Genomic DNA, 25,799 nt, shown 5'->3' with positions numbered 1-25,799 from the left:
AAAGGCACCCCAGGTATAATGAAACAAGGTCTTTCATAGAAGAAAAATTATTATTGCTGTCAGAGACTAGCTTATGTGACATGAGTAAAAAAATGTTTCCAATCACAGGTAAGAAATGTGCATGATTCAATTACAATCCTGTAATCTTAAAGTTACTAGAATTATTTAATGCATGGGAAAAACACAGTAAACTACTGGTGCTCTACAGTAAAACTGGCATCAACCCCAAGGCAACTTCTACAGAGGATTTCAAACAACTGTGGGGTGGGAAAGACTGGGAAGAGAAGACTCAGATCAGTCTGTGATTATTTCCCCTCTTTACACAAGAACATGGCACTTCCAAAAGTGGGCTGATGAAAACTGAAGGCCTTTTTTCGTCTCTTCTCTCAGCTGGGGAATTACTTCTCAAGCATCCTCAGCACAATGCTGTCTGATCATCCCACAGCTCACTGCAGGTATGTGGCTGATGATCATAATCCTCAAAACAATACAGGTGTTTTTTCAGCAGGTATTTCCTGAAAACATGCTTTCCTAATCCAGGGATTATCCCACTGCTAAACTGTAAATCCTTTAATGTAAGTAACTGCAACCATGAGGCAACACCAACAGAAGTCATCTTCGGTCTGAAGCAGTCACTTTTCTTAGAAAAGCATCAGTTATTTCACGAAATTATAAAACCAGCTGAAAACTGCATCTCCCAACAGTGAAAGCCAGAAACCTTTGGCTATTACCTTCCCATGCAGGAAAGTCAATTACATAACGACTTTGCATAACAAATTACATAAAACCATATCAAAATGCATCCTCGGAACGAACGCGAAAGGATAAAGTTAAAAGCATTATTTACCTACAGATACTGCAATTCCTACGTAAACCATTGTAGTGATTAAGATGGCCAACAGCGTTCCTTTAGGTATGGCTGACTGAGGATCCTGAAAGAAAAACGTCCGTGGACAGTGATGACAGAGGTCAATGCACACTTGAGTGGTCGTGAAGAATGTTTTTAATCCACTACTTACCGCAAGGTCCCCCGAGATATTTGCACCAGCAAGTATGCCAGTTGCAGCAGGGAAGAAAATAGCAAACACAGAAAAGAACGTTTCCTCTTGTCGGAAATCCGGTCCAAAATTCTCCATGAATATGTCGGCTGCATAGAGAAGATTTAAGTCTGTCAATATCCACATGGAAGCTGAAGTATTAACCCATTCCAGCCACCACCAGACTAGTAAAAAAGCTGAGAGTCACAGGAAGTTCTTAAAACTAAAGGCAGAACATTTAAGGCCTAATTCATCACTTCAAGCCAAACTCAATACAGTAAACTTAAGCAGATTTAAGGGTAGAAAAAATACTTAAAGTATATTCCAGCTTTTTAAAATTTTATATTGAGTATTAAGCAATATTCAAGTTTTGATCCAACTGCAGAAGTTAGAAGAAATCAGGAAAAAAGTCTCCATGATTAAACAGGACTATAAGATATATCAGATGTTTCATTTAATTATAGCAGCTTGCTTTGCAAAAAAAGGTATTGTTTACCATACTGTAAACTGTTCCAACATACCGTTATAACCAAAGAAACCTTTGGGCTTCTTGCTCTCCAGAGGAATAAATGTTCCTATGACAAAGTCTCCAATAGCAAGTATGAGGATCACCAGCAGGACTATCTGTGCCTGAAACACAATGACTGCTGTCACACAGGAGAACTTGCTCTTTTCACAGTAACAAGTGCTCTGCTATAAAATGCAAATGTTTACTTGATTCCAAATTCAGCCTCACCTTCTCAGCATGTTCTCTGCAAAAAAATGAGGAAAGCTGAAGAGAACTTGTACAGGGATTTTTAATTAAGAAATAGGAATAATTTGCAAGTTTTATGCCTAATCAAAAAGGTTTATTATTAATAAATGTATCAAAATTCTACTTCTAAAGACAAAATGCTTAAAAATACTAATTTCTCTATATATAAGCTTTCCACAAGGAATGTATTTGAGGAGATTCAAGAAATTTACATGAAAATAGCCAAATGCAACACAAATGTTACTATTGCATTATTAGCCATGGTCATCCTTTGTCTTACACTTTAGTATGTGGTTTCTAATAATTTTATTACATTCAGAATAAAACAACTTTTGTTTCCTATTTTCTGCAAGGAAATAGTTTATTTTGCTACATTCTCATGTTCTCAACCCTTACTTGGGAAATTGAATTGTGAATTAAACCAATTATTTTATTACAGCCTCGATTTTTAGTCACTTCTCAGCAGAACTATTATGAGCCCTGCAAGTTGAACAGGAAGTAGTTTAAACCATCCAACACCTCAAAAGTGTGAAGATACATCTAGGCATTTTAATATGGTTCAGGTCTTCCATTTAAATAAGCAATCACACTGCTGTTATCTTTTGGGTTATTTGATTCTTAGAAAGGAATGACAGTAGCTTGGGGGAAGCTATTCCTTTGTAAGGCCTAGGATCAGGAGTTAACACACAATATCACTCTGGCATTGTTATGCCTACAAAACAAGTTTTCAGTCCACACAGCCTCTCAGGAAAACAGGGTGGAACAGTGATGAACACAGTAAAATTGCCTGGAGAAGATTGAAAAGCCCACCTGAAGAAAACAGCTTGTGCCCCGTATTTAAATCTTATGAAAGCCTCAAGAATAGGTGAAAGGGGTGAGGATACAGCTGGGTGCTTACAGAAGTCTTCAGTAAGACAGAAACATAAACATGAAGTTATCACAGAGCAATTGCTACAAGTGGATTTTTCCAGTAACTAACCTAGGTTTCTTCCTAAGGCTGGGGATGTTTGCTGACTATCACACTTAAATTCCAAAGCCTGAAAGAACGGGCTTCTAAGACTTCAACACAAGGAGCTGAGCAGTAAACACTACAAACTCTAAAAAAGCCATTTTTTAAAGCAACTTCCCTGGAATCAATCCCAGTCTCTCTTCACTTTTAGATCTGGTTCAAAGGCATGATTATGGATTCCCCTGCTCCATTTCCCAACTCATTCTCCAAGACACAGGTAAGGCATAGGAGAATACCACAGATCAAGATGGGGACACTGGTGTTTTGCTATGCTGAGTTCTGTGTTAGCCCACATGAAATGCTATTTTGACAGGTTCAGTTGCCTATCATTGCTCCCACCTGCCTCCTTCCATGACAGAGAAACCAAGTCTTGACTTTTACATTGAGGACAGGACTTTTGAAAGCTACCCCTAAAATAAGGATGGCACTGCAGTAATACCACGACTCAGGTTTGATGTAGAAACATTAAGCAGAGGCATTTTCATGTGAACTATTGTTATATAACTGCTCATGATACACAGCAAAATGATGATACTTATGACTTCAAGTGGCAGTAGCCAGAGGATTAATAATAAATAATTCTTTCCAAACAGTTCAGAATAAGGAGGTCACCATTGTTTGCAGTTGGGTGTATATAGAGAGCATCACAAATTCAAGTTACAGACAGTGAAGGGCTACTACAGAAAGGTAAACAGTTTTTACAGAAGTTCAATTTAGAAGCTCGTGCCAAAGTCAATTTCTGTAAGCTCCTTTTGTCCCCAGAAGATCCAAGCAAAGCACTCAATCTTCACTCACTTCCAGGATCACTATTTCTTGGAAGCAACAATGATAAAAAAACCCTCTCTCATTTTGATTATAAATAGCATCATCTTCTTGATGCAGGAGCACAAGAAACTTACAACACTTCATGACGAGGTTCCTTCAGCTGCCTCTCAGCAAAGAAAATAGGAGCTATTGTGATAGAAATACAAGTTGGGAAGGAAACCCCAGTGAGAGGCTCCTCTCGATTTTTTTTTTTTTTTTGAGCATATTAAGGACAGATATTCAGAAAAAGCCTACAAGGTGAAGGAACAGAGAGCAAGCTACACTGCCTCATAATGTCAAGCAAATTAGAAAAGCTTCTCTGTTAAGATCTCCTCAGTCAGAGCTGACCTAGGACTGTACAACCACAAGATGAGGGAAGGAGGTTTTCTCTCCTACACATTAATCTCCACCAATGTTCAAAACCCTTCCCCACGCTGGGTCTAGTGAATGCATCCCACTGTTTGGCTGTTTCCAGGTGGAAATCAAACCAGAAGAGAATGAAAGAGAAGGAAAGTCAGGCTTGTTTTTCATCCTCAGAATTTGCCTGAAGTTCATAGTAAGGGAAAACTCCCATGCTGAAGTTCTTACCTTCTCTTGTACTGTAATTGCCCAGAAGAAAGAAATACCATTAATCTACTTGACAATGTCAGTAAGAGTGGATTATGCTGGAGTTTAAGTTCTCATAGATGCTGAAGCTTCCAGTGAAGGCTTTTAAGCTCTGAAATGCTGTTCAGAGCTGCACATGCTACTGCCAGACCAAGAGCTAATGCATAAAAAGCAACTGACTTCTAATGCACCATCATGAAATACTGAATACACTAAAAATAAATCAGGCAGCTAAGGTACAAAAACTGAATCAAAATTATGAAGCAGAGAATTAAAAAATTAAAAAAAAAAAGTTCCTTACTTTTGCTTCCCACTCCATTCCTGCAATGGAAATGCCCAGCAGTATAACCACTGTGACAGCCCCTATGATTCTGATATCATTCATTTCATCGATCATCAACGTTCCATTTTCCTAACAAAACAAACAAAAAAATACAGTCATATACTTCATCAGGTAGATACCTTCCCTAAAGAACAGCATTTTATTCACTATAATTTATTAGTGGTTAATCTGCGCATCACAAATTCACTGACTGCAAATTCCCTTTAAGGACATAAGTAATTTGGGTTTTGCTTTGTTTTTAGATCAATCTTTCAAAGGGAAATGATAAGAGCTGTTCAGCCTGGAGAAAAGGGAGCTCCAGGGAGACCCTACTGCCATCACTTAATATTTGAAGGGGGCTTACAAGAAGGAACACACTTTTGGAGAGGGCTTGTGGTGACAGAACAAGGAATAATGGTTTTAAACTAAAAGATGGCAAATTTAGACTAGATGTAAGAAAGAAATATTTTACAGTGAGGGTGGGCAGGCCTGGCACAGGGCGCCCAGAGCAGCTGTGGCTGCCCCTGGATCCCTGGAAGCGTCCAAAACCAGGCTGGATAGATTTTGGAGCACCCTTGGATAGTGAAAAGGGGTGGATAGAAAAAAGGGGTGGCACTGGGTGGTCTTTAGGGTTCCTTTCAACCCAAACCATTTTGTGGTTCTGCCTGGAGGGGGGATGGATTAGGTGACCTTGAAATGCCTCTTCCAAACCACACTATGTTATGATTAGATAAATCAAAACTCAAGTATGATCATAACTTTACAAAAAAAAAATACGTACTTTATATACTCAAACTTTCCATATGAAGTATAAAACTTTACATATAAAGTATAATCAATATTAGCACTGTCATCCACGTACCTTGAGTAGCTCGACAACTGTCTCTGCAAAACCAACAACATACATTGCCACTGCCACAGCATTGGCAAATGCAAAAATCAGACCTATGGCACCACCAAACTCTGGCCCCAAACTTCTGGAAATTAAATAATATGCTCCTCCTGAAAGGAAAAAAATACAAATGACAAAAAAGTCCCTCTACATGACAGTCACCAGCACTTTAACATTTACACAAGCCAGAATCTACTCACTCTTTATTCCTTGATGTATTAGAAAATAACCCTTAACTCAGTATTTCAGGGACAGACGTGCTGAAGTTTCAGGAATGTATTTCAAGTTCTTATGAAAAGAGACCAGTTTGAAATAACCATTTGGCCATAATGTTTTGGCCATAAAATTCATGCACTATGTTGAATTATTGCACTTCAGGTATGCAACCATTCTATGGTTTAAAAACTGAAAACTGTAGAATATAAGCTGCAGTATAACTGGGCTTTTTACTTCAAACTGCTCAAAGCACTTGTGCAGTCAAGATCAAGGAACTGGCAAAGCAGACTGCAATAAACCCACTGAAGTTACAAACTTCCAAGACCTGTTCCTAAAAGCTCTGCTGTTAAAAAAAAAATCTGCCCTCCTATGGGACTTTCAAAAGCCTGTTCTCTGTACTTTTGAGCTGGACAAAAACAACAAATCCCACGTGAAAAATGAAAATCTGACTATCTGGAGTATTACAGCAAGGTAAAGTTTAGAAAATGTAGCAAAGGCTTATTCCTCAAACTTAAGGCTAAGCTTTCTAGAAGCAACAAAATCCTCCAAAGCTCCAGTCTCGAGTAACTGAGTGCATGTTAAAAATCTGCAACAGCAAATGCTTAATTTCACTCCATTAGCCTTCTTGTGGAAATCCTATATATGCACCCAGCTTGGCCAGACTATGTATTTCTTATATTACAGTTAAGATTTTTTTTTAATGTTACATAACATTTTCATAAGAACAAGTGCTCTTATGAAATTCTACAGTTCTTCCAATTCAGCACTTCAAATTTTCTATGAAGTACTATTTTTCAAGAGTGACTTAAAAGCTCCTATATCAATGGGAAAACCAGCATAGAACTAAAAAACAGAAGGGCATTTAGAAACTAAGTTTGACATAACGCTAACACTCATAGCTGACTTTTCCCTTTGGGTCCGTTTACTTTGTGACAGTGAGGCTTTTCTCTTCATTCTTAAGTTTAATGAAGATAGTTTCATTAGCTGCTACTCTAATTTCACCATACTTTTTTTCCTAGTAGCAGTCTTGTAATGTCATGAAGCAGTTTGATCGTATCAGTGGCACAACCATTTCCAAAAATAGCTGACAACACCACATGAATCATGGAAGAGAATGAAAACCATCAGAGAAAGCTGGAGTTAACTTTGGAGAGTTACTTGGGTGAAGGTTTATTTCAGGACATAAACACATGCAAGCACACTCTTAATGAACCAGTGTAGCTCAGGAGAATATTAAGACCCTTAACATTGCTGGGTATGTATCCTTAAAAATGTTTGTATTACAAAAATTTACACCAATAAAGTTCCTTTTACAGCATAAAAGCAAGGTACTAGTTAAAATCTAATTAGTAGGCTAACTATTGACTTTTTGTTAATTAAGTGACTCATAATCCCACACAGAACATAAGGAAAGCTTTGCTCCTCAGCAGCATTAAAGAGTGCACTCCAGAGTGAGGAAAGCTTAAAAACTTCAAGAAAATAGCATTACCTCCTCTTACAAACCCATTTGTGGCTATTGCAGAAGTAGACAGTCCTGTAATAGTCGTCACAACAGTGGCCATTCCAATAACCAAGACAGACAGACCTTTGGGAAAAAAGATGAAAAACACTGTAAGCCCTGCAGTAATAAAGAGGACAAACCTTCAGCTTAACTTTATTTAAATACTCAAGTCTTGTAAATACAACACAAATTTACTTTCAAGCAAAAGGCTTCCTCTTTCCCCTATCAGGATACAAATAAATCTGGGCAAAGATTCTCTTTAATCAGCAAGGTAAGAGCTATATTCTAGAGATCAATCCAACACTTTGGAAATATTTGGTTATACACTACACAGTCTATATGCAGGGTTTAATAACTAGAGACCAAAAGTTCACCTCTACAGCTCACTGAAGACTTACAAATGTCAATTTTAAAAACACCTGCCTTGTACCTAAATGAAAAAGTCTAAGTAACTGGTTGAAGTTTTTGGTAAGATAAATTATCATAAAAACTAGCAATATTAAGGTAATTTCCTATTCTTGTTTGAAGTAAAAGCTCAGGATCAACATCTCTTGTGGATGACTTTTAAAAGTCACTGAAATAAAATTACAGCATTAGTACCCATACCTATCCCAGCTTGTCCTACAATCCATGATAGTCTGATGAAGAGCATCACACCCCAAATATTTAACATACATCGTACCTAGGACAGAACAGAAATTTAACATAGATTAGTTCGTCGCTCTGCAGGCATTTTCACTAAGTCTTCCTTTCAGTTTTTAATGTTCTTGAAATTATCTTGCTGTATTTCCTCACCACTTTTCAAATTATTTCACAAGAATATGATGTTATCATACAAGTTAAAATTCGGTTTAAAAAAAAGGACTTAAAAGATGATTAAAAAGTTACTACTTTAAACACAGAGTTAAGAGTAGTTCAGTATCTGACACTTGCAGTATGCTGTAAGCAAACAATAATAATAACTTAGATGCTAACCTTTAGGATCCAAAATTCACACTACACAATACATGACTTATTGATGTCTGTGATGATTGTGAGGTCTAAAACCCCAGTTTGCCTCTCCCACAAACCTCTCTCTCTCAAAAAAAAACAAAAAAAACAAACCAAAAAAAAAAAACAAACCATGCACTAAAGCAACACCCTACTAAATAACTTATTCTTCTTAAAAGAACAAAAACCCTGCTGCAACTCTCCATTTCTGTAACTTCTGTATCTTAAAACACATCTGCACAATAACAAGATGGAGAGGTGTGCATTCTTTTTTAAATTCTTGTATTTACAAGTCTTAGATCTCAATAAAAATAGAGTTTGCATTGTACAGAATTTAGACAGGAGACTAAAAACAGATCTTAGGTTTCTCTCTTCCCTAAAGAGTATTATATCAATCCCTCAGAAAAGGAGATAACCTCTCCAAACCACAGAAGTACAGCATGTATTTTTCTACTGCATCTTTTTCCTTCTTCGAAACCATGCAATGTAAAATCTCTTAAAACCTGTGCTAAGAAACCATAAACCCTTAAGAACTTAAAGCAATGAAGTACTTATTGCCTTAAAATTCAGCTGAAATAGGAACAACTCTTCCTAAAATTATGGGATTTATCACACCTCTCATACATATAATCTTTACACTACACTATCACAATGCCAACAAAGAAGGTGGTTGGAAAGATTTGTAAGAATAGATCAGCTCTTCTTCAGTAAGAACCTGAAGAACCACATATCAAACTTACCAGCACACCTTTTATCCAGCCAAACTTGACCACCCCTTTGCTGTCAGGTGTGTAAGCAGCAGCTGCATCCCCAGCTGGTGTGCCTTCCTCACCATTTGCATAGCCATCCTCAAAGGGCTCCTTGGAAAAAAAACAAAACAAAGTTTGTATTTTGTGTCACTGACAGAGCAGAGAGGACATGTGAAACTCATCTTGTGAAAAAAAATTTAAAATCCACCTTACTTGTGTAAACAGAAAAACAAAAAGAATGATATGGCAGAAGTTTTGAGCTGCTCCTGTATGTCCCTTGCATGATGCACATCTTGGATTTAAAGGAATGCAAAACAACTTACAAGAGCAAACCATTAACAGCCAGTGTGATAAGTATATTCAAGAATTAGTTCCAGATCCCTAAAAGAGTCAAACACCTGGTCTATAGAAAAAGGGCTGAAGATTTCAAATGCACAATAAATTTTACTCCTTAATCTGAAAGCACAGGCTGCTCTACCACAAGTTGCTGGTCTCTGCTGTAGCATTTCCTGTAGTTCAGATGTAGCTGTCATTTGATCAATTTTTCAGGAAATAAATTATTCATTTCATTGTAAACTATTCTACTACTCTTTGTAAGGTGATGCTGCCAGAAATAAGTTTGGGAGATTGGCATTTCAGGGAAAAGGAGGGAAGTCTCTTCCCAAACACTGTTCTCCATTTAAATGGGGAATGATCACAGATCATCAGCCCCATGGACAAAGGCTAACTTATGTCTTTTATTTACAATTCAACTCTCAACTTCAAAAATGCAGAAAACCTCAACTTTAAATATAAATTGAAAATATGTGTATATACACATATATGCCTGCTTAAAAGGCAATTTTGTTCTGCCAAGACAGGTAAACAGCAGAAGATTTAAACTCAAACATTTCCTACACTTGCTGTAAGAAAGCAAGAAGCATTCTAAGCTAAGCATGTTAGTTTATGCAAGGCAACAAGTATTAAGAATGGACACACTAAAAGACCCTGAACAATAATCAACAAACCAGCTCAAGCAGCATACTGTGAAGCAGCCTGCATCCCAGGGCTTAGAAAATATTTAAACAATTAGAGGTTCAATCCCAATGAGGTAAAGGATAAAATCCACATTTGCTAAGCAAGACACAAAATAGAGTGGACACAAATAAGGCTTTTAAGTGCATGCAGGGAAAGACTAAAAGATTAGGGTGAAGTATTTTACCAAATTTTTTCTACTCTTGGTACCAGATATAGCCTCAGCACAGGGTCCAGAGGAAATATTTCTAACCCTGTCAGTTATGAAGGGTGTCATTCATATGCCCTCATAATCAGCAGTAAACATACAAACCAGATTTTAAAAAAAAGATTATGTCAAACTTATCCAAAGGTCAGCAGCACAGATTCATGCCAATGCTTCTCTCACTGATGTGGATTAATAAAATTTTCATAGAAAAAGATACACCTGCAACATATCTGGTGATCCTGTAAGGCACAAGCCTTCCACTGTTAGGCAGAATCATGACCAGTTTCCAGATCATTACCTTTAACAGTTTACTCTCTTAGAGAGTGCATTATATTGTCTGCAGAAGGGATAACAATTTAAAAAAAAAAAAAAAAAAAAGGACATCTTATGAGTTATATATGTATTCCTTCATGCATGTGTGTGTATGTATTATATACATTTAAACAGAGGACAAATAGAAATCTAACCAGGAGTCATCCAGTTTGCTGAACTGCAACTTTCCTGGATAGAACTAATGACTGTCATTCTTGGGAGATTTGCATAGCCTTTAACTAGATGAATCTATTGATTGCTGATTATTTGTATTCAGGCACTCAAGCAAAATCAAGTAGTGGCACGTAATCATTTAGAGCGGTAAGAAGAACAGTGAGGACCAAAAAGAGAATTACAATGCTGCTACATTTCAGAAATGCTGACCTGCCTAAACCAGAACTAAGAAAACATCTACTCAAGCCTGAGGCTCATGCCAGAAGAGGAAGAGCCGACCACCTACCCTGCTCCAATAGCTTAGAAGTGCAGAATAAAATGTAAAAATCCTTCCAAGCATTAATGTATTCCTTTATGACTTCTTTCAGAAGTGGGGAGGAAACAAAGAGAAAAAAGATGCATTAAAACAAGGGGTAGATTATAAACATGTTCATAACTATGCCAAAGCCTCCAGTCAAGCATGAGACAGTAAAACACTTATTACTTGTTCACATAAAACCCATTCTTATTCCTCACAGAAAACCATCCAATTATACTTGGAACAAACTCTATTTTAAACCATTACATAAAAGGAGTTACATTCAAATTATCTAGGCAATTTTTAAGCTTTGGTCAAAAAAACTTGCCAACATTAGATAACATCTCCTGCTATTACAACAACATGCATCATGTCTGTAATAAGAAATAACAAAATTTCTCAGTCTCTGAGAAGACAGGTCAGGGAGGATCAAGGAATGCTGAGAGGCATCGTTATCTTCATGTCTTAAAATAGGGAAATGTGAATAAAGTGGTTAATGCTTTTTTGTTGTTTTTTTGAACAAGCTTGGAGTTCGTTTGCTGCAAGTTCAGGTTTGGTAAGAAGGTGGATAAATACCTTTGTATCTAGTCTAAGAAAGGATCACATACCATTATGTGAGCATGGCAGGCCAAGTACTGGTAAAACCTGCACACGTCACCAATGTGACCCCCAAAGGTCACCCCAAAACCTCATCCACCTTGTGGCAGCGACACAGTTTACTGTACTGCTCAAGCAAGCCCACAGCTCAGCCTGTTATGTTCTGGGGAAGAGATAATTGGTCACAACTGGTATTCTGAGTTATCAGTTACCAGATCAGCTCCCAGACACTGCACACTGTGAACACAGGAAAGTTTTGTTCTATGTGTCTCGTCTCTCCACACCATGCAATATTTCTTAGGAAAATATTTTGAAGCACAAGCAAAATGTAATAACTGAAAGGTTACTCCTGGTTATCAGTGCTGGTGGGTGCCCAATAAAGCACCACTGAGAACAGATATTACAGAGTGTGGGCACAAAAGAATTTCACTCCAGAAGGCTCCAAGTTCAGCCCTCTAAGGCAGTATTAAGAAAGCACCACTGTGGTCTCAGCTGTAATCAAGCAGGCGTAGTATTTTTCATGCTCGTGTTCATGAGGAAACAATGCTTCTACTCAAGTCAGACACTGAATGGAAAAAACTGCCCTAGCACTATTTTAGAACAGCCAATACATGTACGATAAGATCTTCATAAACAGCAAAAGACACTAACACACTGTGGGTTTGGAGGGGGGTGTAACAAAAGGGGAAAGAAAAGGGGGTTCAGCATTTCAGATCAGAAACAGTCTTATTAACACAATTCTTAAAACAAAATAATCAGTCCAAAAATAGTCATGGTGTTCACTTGTGCTGTTAAAGGAAAAATAACGTATGCTTACAAGCTGACAATTCTATCATACACTGAGAGGACTTCAGACAAGAAACAGTTAATTTCTGCTCCTACACAGATAATCTACTATTTCATCTCCAGTGCTGGATCATAACAATAAGTCATTTGTGACAACTGTGAATAGCCTCCACATCTATTAGAAGTAGATTAGTAACGAGAAAATACTTGGTATTTTGGTAGAAGAGATCTGAGATTTTTCACACACAGCCTGTAATACAGTGGTGCATAAAAAAATTCAGTAAAAATTGCTTTATTTAAAAATTCTTAATAGTGGTGTATGTCATGCAGCATGATTTTTTTTTTTTGTGGTGAACTTATCTAAATCCCATCTTAATGGCAACATACTTAGGCTATGTTGCACAGCATGAGGTAACACCAGAATAAACACACACTAAGTCTTCTTTCTTTTCAAGAATCACAACTTGGAAGCCACAAGCAAAGGGCAGGACCACCAGCAAGTTTGTATCTAAGACTATTTCCTGGATCTCCAGGTAGATTGCTGTCACTGTGTACTGCCGGATTTGGTGTGTTCCAAGTTGTCACTGACTTCTTTATCTGATCTCTCTAATTGCTATAAAACCTGCGCAAAAACAGGAGGCCAAAACAGCACCTCAGACTACAGCATTTAAATGCTTTTCCCATTCCTCACGTTTGGCCAGTTACAGGTTTAGCACATGCCATGTAATATGAGGTTCTTCTCACACAAACTCCCTAGAAAGGCTTCACAACAGCAGCTTCTTCTCATCTTGGCAGGATACAATACTGAAGCTGATTTCAGTAGTTTATATTATCATAATACTAAAAACCTAATTTTTTCAAGCTGCAGCTTCTGCAAAAAAATATAAAAATGGCCTTTCACTACATCTAATCAAGCTGCTTACAGTTAAAACTGCTTTGTACCTGCATTCTAAGTGCTGATACTATATCCTGATACATTCTCTATTCTGATTACATTTCTGTATTCTGATACTGAGCACAGCCCTCCAAGCTTACTGAGAAGAGAAAAAAAATAAAGGAAGCTCCCCAGAGAACCATCTTTGCCCAAAGAGTACTGATAGAACAATTCTACGCTCCCCCACACATCTTCTGCAGTCCTTCACTGTGGCTCACAGCTCTACTGCCAACCTGTTCACCAGCCCTTACAACCACAATTTCTTGTTTCTATCTCCCATTGCCATTTTAAGATGTTCCTTATTTTGTGGAAAAAGCAGTAAAATGTATTGATCCAGATCCAGATCATCTGTCTCAACAGAGGAAGAATCATTTGAAGAGATTATACTCCCAAATATCCCAACTCCAGACCTGCACACTATTAAGACTATGGCTGCAAAACCCGTTCTTTTCAGAATTAACACAGTTCAAAACATACATGAAAAAAGAGCTTATAAACATTTGGGTTTTTTCTTTTCTGATTAAATGATAGCGAGTACTTAGATATAGTAAAAATGCAGAATAAAGAAAGCTATCAAGTTACGTAAGAATTAGCAGACATTTTGCCTTAAATGATGGTAACACTTTAAAGGATTTTTAAACATTACCAAAGATATTTTTCTTGAAAGAGCAAATCAACTTTTGGACCCTAGCTCCCACTACCTGTGACACTTCCAAAGAGCTGAATAAAATATTTTAGAAGCGCTAAATATATTTCATGCCTAGAGCAACTGCACAGAACGATCCTGCTGCTGTGGTGTTTACCTCTGATATAACAGAACTTTTGAAAACAGTCTGTACTAGTACAAATGCGATGTTGTGTGATAAAGAACAAATAATAAGCTAGGTATTAAATGCTGTCTGAAGGACACCAAGCCATATCAAATGTATCTGTTCTTTCAACATTACTTTTGCAGCATGTTGATGATTGTAGTCATAAAATTCCTAGCTTTTGTCTATGGGTCAGTTTGATAAGCTGTTTTTATCTTTTAATGCTTTCATCCACATAGCTGTGAAAGAGATCAAGAGGACTGAGCTTCCTTTCCAAAACACCTAAATCTCCACTGAATGGCTTTAAGCATATTGCTGTCCAGGGACATCAGACAGTCTTATGGTAAGTCCTTTATCAAGAGAAGCCTTGAGCCTGGTTGCCTGAGATTCCAGAATATTTCAGTACTTAAATACGCAGGAGGAAATGGAACTTTTCACCAGTCTTTGACTCAAGCTGGTGACACCTACTACTGCTTATAACCATTTTTTCAGGAAATCACTTCTCAAGAGAGGCTGGCATACTTCTCATTTTACTCATGAACTACAAATCCCCATGAGTTTTGAACACTAAACTTGGAAAACACCTCTGCCAAGTCTGACAGTTTTCAAGTGGTTTTTTCTTTCCTATAAGGGAAACAAGCAACTCCAAAGGGAGGAAGTACCACAGGTAATGACTTTTAAAATATCTTACTCTATGTAACATTCCCTTAAAAAACAATCTGACTGGTCAGTATTTTGTAAACTAGTCCTGCTCTGCTGGAATAGGGATGGTGACATGTATGGAAACTAAGAACAAGCATGCACAACTCTCAACTAATGTTTTGTAACTGCCCTCATACTGATGAAAGAGGAATTAAAGTGTAAATTCTAAAACAGATGTAACAGTCTGAATCTTTGGTACTCAAGACAGCATTACCCCTCACTTAGAAATTGCTACTCAGAAAGATAGTATCTTCCACAGAACACCTGCAGCAACTGACAGATTTCTGATTATTTACCAGTTAAAAACAGTTTACCAAGCTAACAAAACAGATTGAGATACTCAGGTTTTTTAGGAGTTATATGGGAAGCTTGACTGATGAGCACTGCTCCCAGTGGGGGAAAAAACCCAGTCAGGCAGCACACAGGACAAAAAAAAACTGGCACAAAAACATGTTCAAGACACCTCAGACTGCCTAACACCTTCTTAGCATTTTCTTTAAAGAACTAACTCAAAAAAAAAATGAATACTGTGAGGGAACAATGACTAGTCATTGCTGTTGACAGCAGTTCAGAAATTTCAGCAGTCATATTAGGTACTTTACTACTTGGTTATAAAACAGGAATGAATTATAAGTTCTATTAGAAAATTTGCAATAATTCCCACTCCAGGGTCTTTACAGTCATAACTTTAAAAAAGCCCATCAAGCCATTAATCTAGAAGTTACCTAGAACAGCAGGAGATAAACTGCCCATATAAAACACAGTCAGTTCTTAAAACTTGGGATTCCTCGGAATCAGACATGAACAGCTACAATCATTGATTACTCACCTCAATCAAGGAAATCCTTTGTAGGTTTGCAGCCAAGAGACCAAAACTTAAGCTTTGACTGTACTACCTTCTCCACAATTATACATTTAAAATATAGTAGCAAATGCCTTTGGCATCCACTTCCAGAGATTTTAAACGAGATTGCATCAAACACTGAATGTTAATGTTATCTTAAGCTGAAATTAAAGAGCGTTGTACTGTGATTGCAGCAGAGCAATTTTAAACAGAACAAATTTATAGTTGCAATTAACATGTCAACTGAAGGATTAGCTATGTGTCTCTGCCATCAGCTTGTATTTCTGTCTTGCACACTACTTTTAATAGAGAAACATTAAAGTGTGGGGTTTTTTGTGTGTGCATATATATGCTGTATATATAATGATTTAAAAAGCCATTTTTACTTTAATTCTTCTAAAAAGATTATCATCCACTCACTCCCCCCAACTCTTACATGTAGTATGATGTATTAACTAAGTTAGCAAGACTTAATCAGGAAAATTACTCAGGCAATTGATTTCAGCTTAGTTATAAATCCTTTCTTTTGAGGTGGTATATTTACAAAGGATAAGCCGGAGATTTGTTTATGAAGTTTAGCACTACTTTAATGTCTTATATGAACACAGTTTTCTTGACAGACCTCTAAGCTTACCACATGAAGGCTACATCCCTCTGAAGCAATTCTGATGTGATAAAGCAGCAAAGTTTTGCTGACATCTACAGGTATGCAAGACCAGTATCCCGTCAGAAATATAAATATTTGCTTTCACCCCTGCAGCAGAAACACTAATTAAAGAATGAGAGGACTTTCTAAAATAAAGAAAACTTCCCCACATCTTTACATCTTGATTCATACATTCCTCCTAAGCACAGGACGGTATGAAAATACTGGGCAAGCTGATCATGAAAATTAGAAACAAATGAAAAAAGGCCTTTGGTCAGTAACTTTGCGGTGGGGAAGACTCACAATGCTTATGGTCTGCACTCCCAGAAATTTTGTACCTAAAATAAGGCCTTCCTGCCAAGGAATAGTCAACATGGTTTGCCACTGCAAAAAGAAAACATAATGAACGCCCCAAAAAAGTCAAACTTGCCCCCAAAAATGCCCAAACTTCCTTTTCCAGTCTCTAAAAGAAAGCTGCAGGAGGCATGACTTCCTGCACAAGGGTAGGGGCAACCAATCCCTTCAGTTTAAGGCAAAGAAATGCATGCAAGTCTCCTTCACATCTCAGGAATGCACCTTCATTTCTGCACTGATGTGTATGACCCTTCCCAGAACCACCACTGCACTCTGAATCATCTACAGAATTATTCCTTACTGTGCACTGAATGTAATATTTATTTGGATAGCCATTGTCCTGGAAGGAGAAACCACACTTCACAGGAAAAGTGGATCCAGGCTCTGAACATGCAGCTTTCACACGAGTATCTGAAACACATAAGCCTGATACACTCCAGAATGAAGCAGATGCAGCACGTGATTGCATAAGAGCTGAAGTAAATCCAATTAGGAACCCTCCTGCAGAGAAGTTTAGCATACTCGAGTGTAGTCCAAGAACATACAATGTTCTGCTATTAAGTACAAATGAGAATCCATTTCAGTCTTGTCAAGAAGCTATTTTGGACACATCAGATTTCCAAGTCATCACAGTTCAATCCCAGCAGCATCACTCCCAAAGTCCTCTCCCCCTCCTTCTCTCCCCCAATTTTTATACTGAGAATGATGTCACATCACCTGGAACATCCCTTGGGTCAGTGTGGGTCATCTGTCCTGGCTGTGTCTCCTCCCACCCTCACATGCATCCCCGACCTCCTCACCAGCGTGGCCACAGGAAGAGCAGGAAAGGCCTTGGCTCTGTGCAAGTCATGTTCAGCAAAAACAAAAATATTTCTGAATTACCAACCCTGTGTCCAGCACAGATTCAAAACAGAACCCCACACCAGATACTGTGAAGGAAATAAACTCTACCTCAGCCAAAACCAGCACACAAGTAATCTATTCTTCACCCCAAAATGAAGGTTAATTTGATGCATTCTTGTTTTTAACAGCTTTTGGTTTTCATCTACTTCTGCAAAACATGGTGCACTTTCTGTTCAAGAAGTAGGAGAAAGGAGCAAATGACCCTATGCAGCAACAGTGAAACCCTAATAAAACATCCCATTTCTATTAGAAGTCCAGCTCCAATGTGGTAAGTTCCTAGAAAATTACATTTTACCTGTTGGCTTACAACAGACAAAAAAGCCCATTGAAGTAATCCTAAAAAAATCATTTAAGTACCAACTGAATTTTTAATGTCATCTTCTGAAATGGTGCATGCAGCTACAGCACAGCCCCTGAGCCAGCAGTGAGCAGGGCTGGTACCTTCACACAGACTGGCACAGCACCACATTTCAGCCGAAGTTGCCAAACTGCTTACAGTTCAAAAGCAGCATTACTCAGAATAGTCTGAGGAGCCTCTGCCATGCAGACTGACAGACCAAACTGACTAGCATCACAGTTCCTTCACAGCTGAAACAGAGAGAGCTATTTTCTTTGAATTTAAAAAAACCCAAACAACTGAATCATCTGAAGTAGGAGCAGCGGATTCAAAGAAGGGAAGTTAACTAACAACATGAAGATGCAAGAGATAACCCCTCTTATTAAAATAGAGCTTTAACTTAATTTTTTAGAATTTCTTTACTCTTTTTATCACCTTATCCTTAAATCAGTTGAGCTTACACGTAATATATCCAAGGTTACTTTTTGTACACAAATGAAATGTCAGTAAATTTGTCAGGTATAATCAGTAGGGTGAAGCGCAGAAATAAAACAAAGACTGTTCATGCACTTGAACTGCAAAAACTGGATAGCTCCCAACACTCTGAAAGGCAAATAACTTGAAGCCAACTAATTAAAAAATTCTTAATAGCAACCAATGACCATAGTGTGACTGCTATTACCTATACCAAGAAGTGGGGAAAATGGGTTTGTGGTTGTTCATGAATGAGTATTATATGAGGCTTTAGGAAAAAAATCTGAAGAATTTAACAGAAGATGTAGTACATTGGTTTAAATTACTCCAAGATACTGATCTTGCCAAGCTCCTCCCCTCCAAGAATGTGCTTCAAGAATGAAAATCATTTGAGTCTAATCAAGTACAGTACCAAAAGGGAAAAAAGTTAATCTGAAGATGAATTCTGCAGTACCTTTATTCTTTAACCATTTCTGAAACAGCCCACTGGGAGTGTGACACTTTTTCTGTAATCTTAATAAAGAGTAAAAAAGGAAGCGTGAATTTCATCTTTGTATCACTCCCGAAGTTTTGCTTTGCACTATACGCATTATTTGTGCAGTAGCACATACATATAAAACTTTTAAGTAAATGAGTATGTTTATATCAGGAGTGCACACTCCAATGTTTTTATTGATGCCTGTATGCAGTGAAAAGACTGTGGAGAACCCTTAATTATTGGATCAGGGAACTGGATCACCACATGCAGCGCAAGATTTTGCAGCTGAGGGGGGTGTTGGCTTTCTGCAAACCAGATCAGATCTGTATCAGATCCAACTAATATCTGTGACAGCAAAAAGTTGACTTTTTTCAGCAGCAGTCCACACTTGCGCTGTGAGCTACATAAGCTGCTGAAGGTTTGCTTATTTCCAGCTTCCCTGGGACATGGGAAAAAAAAAAAAAACTAGCAAGAACAGTATTAGCAGTTTGCAGAACGTAGGTTATGTTTTTTAGCATTCCATTCTGGACTAATCAAAGATTCAAGAGATACAAGTGTCAAGGAACATAAAAATAAAAATTATGCGAGGTCTTTATAAAATACAACCCCTGGAACACTAATATTATTAATGCTTCAAAGAGAGCAGTACACTCTTTTTTCCCTTGATAAAAATAGTTGTGCTTAAGTCATGTATCGGAGTAAGTAAAGTGAGGATTCTCAACACAGGCTGAAAAAGCACAAAAACATTCCTCTGCATGATGTAATAAAGCCTCACCGAGTACAGGTGCATTAAGGTCACTGCTGTTTAAAACTGATGAACGAACAGTTACCAATTATAGGCTTCTGGGACATACAACAGCACCAAGACAGAGAGAGAGCTTCTCTAGTTTAATTTTAGTACGGTGAACTTCAGAAAGAAGATTCAGATTCTGCTCACATATGTGAAGGACAGCAAGAAGGAAATGTAATTTAAATTAAAAATAACAGGCACTGAAGAAGGAAAGAGACCTCCAGACTGTAGACAAGATTCAGCAAGGTGGTGCAGTAAAAACCATCTGCAAGAGGGTCTCAGTCATCTGTGAGAGGGAAGGAAGGAAGACAGAGCTTACATAACAGGGTCAGCTACACTTGATATCCTACAATTACCTTTTACCCTTTTATGCATCTTTACCTGTGTTCTGCTTTCATTACAGGCTAAGCAAACATAAACCACAAATTGAAAGAAAATACAACCAAATATGAGAGATGGAGTGGCTGTTCAACATTCTCAAGACAGAGTAAGTTCTCTTTAGAAAGCAGTACCATACACAGACTTCTTCACTGTGCTTATGTTAAACATTTGAAGTCATCAGGTCAGAAGAAAAACTACAGTGCTTGAGAAAATACTTAACAAAGTCCAAAAGACAACAGAGAACAATTATATTCATCCAACTTGAGTAAAAACAAACAAAAAAAAACCCCTTAATTTGTATCAGCGCTACCAGTAATTGACTTTTTTCTTTCACCTGTCTCCAAACTGAAATGACAGGTGCACAGATTTTTGTGTGGCAGGAAGCAAATCACACTTGTGTTTTTAAATACCTTGGGTTTTCTTTTTGTTTTGATTTATAATTCGATCCGGATGGGGGTGGAGTGGAGGTGGTGTAAGGCAGCGTATATTCCTCTGAGATCAGTACCGTACCCTGTCAGCGCTCCCGGTGAGTATTTAACTAATAGCAGAGCAGAGCTGCCAGCAGAGGGCTTGGTTCACACCACATACACTCACCACAGCTGCACAAAGATCAAATCAGAACCACTCAAACACAGCGAGATCCAGTATTAAGGAAAAAAAAACCTATAACCTCCCCAATTCACTCAACACTCTACAGAAAAATCCTAAATTATTTCAGTGGGTTACAGTGTGCAGGTCTGAATACCCTAACAGTACACATTTGTCAGAACAATATGGTCTGTGATATTATGACACGGTATTGATAAGCTGAGGAGCACAAAGGCATGTGCAGGATTTCTACAGGCTGTATCTTTATGTACAGATGTAGCTGACCCACGAAAAGCTGTAAGACAGGAAAAAAAAATAAAAAAAAGAAAAGAACACTGTTAATCTTCTCATGGTCTGAAGAGAGATCCCCCTCAAGAGGGCAAGGGACATCACTGCAACAAAAACCTGCATGTCATGGTATGCTCAATTCCCTCCCACTTCTTTTCTAATAAACATCTTCTCACCTCAACTTCTCTGGAGATCAGAGCTCCTCCAACATATTCTCTTCACAAGACAACAACAGCAACATCACCAAATTCTCTCATCTCTCTCAAGCAGACAGAAATCAATACATACCAGCTGGGTAAGGAACAGATTGATCACCTTAGTTATCTGCAGCCAATGACTTACTCAGACAAGACCCCTCACCTGGAGTTTAGTTTGATCAACCAAGACCAGTGTTATGCAATTCATCCACCTCAGAGTACTGCAGCATCATTCAGCTGTGTTTCCACAGCCAGTTTCAAGAACAATTCCTTTTCCTACAAGAAAAGCCACTGCTGGAATGACCACACCAACACTTATCCCAGCAGGTACGCAGGACAAACCCTTGTGAAACGGGATCCCTCCAGTAAATGTGTGTGTGTCTTCCTCAAAACAGTCACTCTTCTTCCAACACTGCTTTTCTGTGAGAACAGAATCAGTAGAAGTGTTAGACAGATGAAGCTTCTAAACAAAGCTAAAGGAAAAGAAAAAAAATCTGTTCTATAATTGGCGCTGGCATCGACAATGCTCCAACTTTGCCTCACCTATTAAAAGCAAACGGAATAGCACAAACTCTAACTGCTGGATGAAATAGCTGCATTCAAAGCAGTGAACCATACGGCTGGTAAACAGCTTTGGATCATTCTTTACACAAAGTATCTGCCACCCTTGATGCATTGGGTCAAGAGCAGAGGCACAACAATAGGCTGTGCAAACTTTATGTAAAGGGTACTAGGATGTACCAGCTGCCCTGCTCAGACATGCTGTACCTGACAAATTGGTACAAACTCCACAGCTAAAGAGCAAGGAATAATTCTTCAAGTTACTTTCCCAAATGCACAGAATTACTCAACAATAGAGACCTGCTACTCAGCAGGAACTGAAGTCACTCTGAGAATGGAGACAGTAAGACCCCTGGAAACAGTAAAAAAAAAGCACAACAGCTTCCATCTTCCACATAAAAGTACATAAAAGTACAGCACCCTCTTTTTTTTAAAGTTATCAGGGCTCTGTGTTCACAAACCAAGCACATAATCAAGAGATGGGATGAATTTCATACTCCCGTGAGATTGACATGAGATTGCCAGGAATGTAGGTATCTGATGCTATTAGCATGCAGAACACACCCTTATTAAAAGCTTTTGTGTTCACAGCTTTATCTGGAAAGTATTTTGCTAAGTTGGAAGCAAAAATAATGGCTTCCCTTCTTCTTATAAGCCTAAGTAGCTGCTAACACCATAATGGCTTTGGACATTAAACATCCTGCGATAGAACACTTGAGTTACTCCATCGAACTTCAGCCTAAAATTCTGAAGTTGACACTGTGACCTTCCTTAAAAATTAATACTTAATATAAAATGCAACTAAAATTCCATATTCCACCCCAATATTGACTTGATGGGGCCCAAGCAGAGAGGGCATGGCTTTAAAAAAAGAAGTATCTTCACATGTACATCTATCCACACTGCAGAACAAATTAATGACACTTAAGAAATTAATGATTTGTCTTAATTAATGCTTGCTATGAAACTGTTTTGATAATGATCTCGTAATTAGGTTGTCTACCACTCCTCTGTGCCACAGACTACAAAGAAAATTCCTTGCCATTAATTTCTTCTTAATAAAGAAATTGCGATTTTAGAAGTTGTATTTCCAGAATATGTTATATTCTGCACTGAAATATCTTAATGGTACCAAAGAGCTTTCCACAGTGCTGCAACAGTAACACTCTGAAAAATCTATCTGCCAAGCTTGGAAATCCGAGAAACATTCTGCTTACAAAGCTGAGTATCCAACACACCTGGTCATCCCATCATGGACCAGGAGTCAGAAATCTGGGGGAGCAGCAGGACAGAAAACCAGTGTGGTTTCACATGTACTACAAACACACATATATGCGTTTTATTTATAGTTCACCCAAGTCCAAACACATAGCAGAAATTGCCAATTTAGATTTCAGACTAACTTAGAACCAGACCACAGATCATCATTTAGGTCCATCAAAAGGGGACCTGGAGGGCAGGAGTAATTTGGAGTTATGGTTAGTAATTAAAATCTGACATCTAATCTCAGATGTCACAAACAAGTATCTTTTTAATACACCAACCAGTTATTTCTACTGGAATAGTTCCAAAGTCAGCGTCAAAAACACACTTAAAGAACCACTACCACTTCCCAAAAAACCCCAAACCCCACATGTCAGTGCGGATGCACTGAGCAGCCTAATAATGGTGTGAAACAGGTAAATCTGGAAAGAACACACATTTCCTCATGGAACTCCACCTATAAGGAGTGAAAAGTGGGATGAAAAAAAAAAGTTCTGGAAACAAAATAGTCACTTCCTTGGAATGTGGCCCATGCATTTATTTCCCTAAACCCAGCAGAAAGACCTCACTTAAAACACTGGCTCCTGAGCACAGCCATACACCAGTTTTCCAACAGTGAGAAAACAGCACTGCAAGAGCTTTATCTTTATCTGGCGTTAGTTTAGTGACAATAGTTAAAGAAAAAAAATAAGTCTGGGAAATTAATTCTACGTTCAGTTACAGCTGGTCTTCTAGCCAAGCCAGCCTGCAATGCAAAGAAGGCTCTCACTGTCAACTCGTCTCAAATAACACACGGACTCCTAGTCCAAAATAGAAGAAGCCTGAGACGCACAGCTCCGAAATGTTTGAAGCCCTGACCGCCAGGAGCAGCCCTGGGAAGGCTGGCTCAGGATCTGTGCCCGTGCAGATCCAGCAGCATCCGATCCAGATCCCATCGGATCCAGCGGCTCCACCTCGGAGCCGCAGAGACAAACCTCCGGCCGCTACCAAAGCAAGCGCATCCTTATTTATTTACTTCATTTTTTTTTTTAGCGTCTCTACCAAATGTGTTCACTCCCCTTCCCACACTAATTCCCATGGCGAGCCCCCGAATCAATACCCTATCTGTTGGAGGCGATTTGGAAGTGGAAAACCTGTAAGAGATCCCCGCTCGGTGACGGGGAAAACAGCCCTACGGCTCTAAATACCTCTGGCACTGGGGGACCATCTCCCAAAAGCACGTGTTCGTGGGGGGATGGATACCACTGCGTCAGGAAAAGACAAAAAAAAAAATATATATATATAACAGAACTGAGACGCAAGCTATGCACCCGCGCTATTTGCGCCTGCTCGAGGCTCGGCGAGCTTTCGTGTTTTGGTTTTTTTTTTTTTTTAAAGCTTTTCTGCCGACACGCTCCGAGGAGCTGCCGCACCCCCGGCGCCGGGGGAGCCCGGGAGCCGCTCTCACCTTGTCCAGCTCATCGTGCAGCTCGGCCAGGCTGGGCCGGAGCAGCTTCTCGCCCAGGTCGGCGGCCGTGTGCCGGTAGTGGTCGATGCGGGGCACGGCGTCCATGGTGTTGTGGCCGAAGGTGCGCAGGTAGTAGGTGTTGGTGTGAGTATCATAGTAGTAGTGGTGGTGCCCGCCCGAGTGCAGGCTGCCCTCGCTCATCACCGTGTCGCCGCCGTTCTGGACGCCGCTCACGTTGCCGCCCTCCGAGCTGCCTCCCCCGGGCTCGCCGGGGCTCTCGCCGCCGGCCGACGGGTCCACGAAGTTCACCCGAAACCTGCCCTTGGCTTCCTCGCCTCCCTTCCCCGCCGCGCTGATGTCCCCGCACGACTTGCGGGGCCCCTCGGCCACCAGGTCCACCTGGAAGCGGCTCTGGCTCGGCGTGGGACCCAGCGGCTTGCCGAGCGCATCCTTGCAGCCCTCATCCCCCGCGGACCCCGCCGCCAGCTCTTTGCCCTCCATGCCTTCCCCTCGCTCCGCGGCCGCCACTGCTCCGAACGCCCCTCCCAGCCGGCGGCTCCGCTGCTTTAAGCGGCCGAGCAGCGCCCCGGGGCTGCCGCAGACACAGCGCCGCGCCCCGCCCCCGCCGCAGCGCCAGGTGACGGTGCCGCCGCTGCCTCCGGTCCCTCCGCCCGATCCCGCTCTGCCCAGGCAGGAGCGCGGTTGCTTCCTCGGCTGGCGCGGCGGGAGGGATGCAGGGGGGGAAAAAAACCGGCGGCGCCGCGCAGGCTCCGCCCGCTCCCGGCTGCGGCGGAGGGGGCGGCGGGAGCGCGTCCCCCGGCCGGGCGGCGGCGGCTCCTCCCGCCCGCACTATGGCGGCCCCGCCGCATCCGCCCCGCGGCGGCGCTGGGAGGGGCAGGGGGGCCGCGATCCCGCCCGGCACGGCCCCGCCGGCCGCCGCCACGTCTCGCGAGAGGAGCGGCGGGGCGCTCGGAACCGCGCGGTGCCTCGCAGAGCCGGGACCCCTCGGGAGCCCCCGGGAGCCCTCAGGGTTCCTCGGGCACCCCCGGAGCTCCGCACACACCCCCGGAGCTCCGCACACAGCCCCGGAGCTCACACACACAGCCCCGGAGCTCACACACACACCCCGGGTCCCCTCACACACCCCCGGAGCGCCCTCACACACCCCGGGTCCCCTCACACACTCCGGGTCCCCTCACGCACCCCGGGTCCCCTCACACACACCCCGGGTCCCCTCACACACCCCTGGAGCCCCTCACGCACCCCGGGTCCCCTCACACACCCCCGGAGCTCCCACACACACCCCAGGTCCCCTCACACACCCCCGGAGCTCCCCCACACACCCCCGGAGCTCCCACACACACCCCAGATCCACTCACACACCCCCGGAGCTCCCCCACACACCCCCGGAGCTCCCACACACAGCCCGGGTCCCCTCACAAACCCCCGGAGCTCCCTCACACCCCCCCCGGGTCCCCTCACACACTCCGGGTCCCCTCACACAGCCCCAGATTCCCTCACGCACCCTGGACCT

General features: G+C 40.6%; 1 protein-coding gene across 3 annotated transcripts in view; it reads right to left on the bottom strand.

Annotated features, from left to right (window-relative positions):
• SLC12A2 (solute carrier family 12 member 2) overlaps positions 1-25,112 on the bottom strand; it is a 53,496-nt gene extending 28,384 nt beyond the window's left edge. The window contains exons 1-9 of one of the 3 annotated variants that reach the window (XM_002189138.7): positions 24,266-25,112; positions 8,872-8,991; positions 7,748-7,823; positions 7,130-7,225; positions 5,395-5,534; positions 4,512-4,622; positions 1,559-1,667; positions 1,020-1,147; positions 848-932 (exon numbers count right to left, since the gene is read on the bottom strand). In XM_002189138.7, coding sequence (XP_002189174.5) covers positions 848-932; positions 1,020-1,147; positions 1,559-1,667; positions 4,512-4,622; positions 5,395-5,534; positions 7,130-7,225; positions 7,748-7,823; positions 8,872-8,991; positions 24,266-24,766 — 1,366 coding nt within the window. In that variant the 5' untranslated portion in view covers positions 24,767-25,112. Of the gene's footprint in view, positions 1-847; positions 933-1,019; positions 1,148-1,558; positions 1,668-4,511; positions 4,623-5,394; positions 5,535-7,129; positions 7,226-7,747; positions 7,824-8,871; positions 8,992-17,275; positions 17,300-24,265 lie in introns of those variants that run through there. The other 2 variants (XM_030257629.4, XM_072922940.1) reach the window with 2 other exon arrangements.
• Between the last annotated feature and the right edge of the window lie 687 nt (positions 25,113-25,799).

This window comes from Taeniopygia guttata, chromosome Z (assembly GCF_048771995.1).
Source record: "Taeniopygia guttata chromosome Z, bTaeGut7.mat, whole genome shotgun sequence".
Classification (NCBI taxonomy): domain Eukaryota; kingdom Metazoa; phylum Chordata; class Aves; order Passeriformes; family Estrildidae; genus Taeniopygia; species Taeniopygia guttata.
The sequence above is the reverse complement of the archived record's forward strand: the minus strand, read 5'-3'. Positions and strand labels throughout refer to the sequence as shown.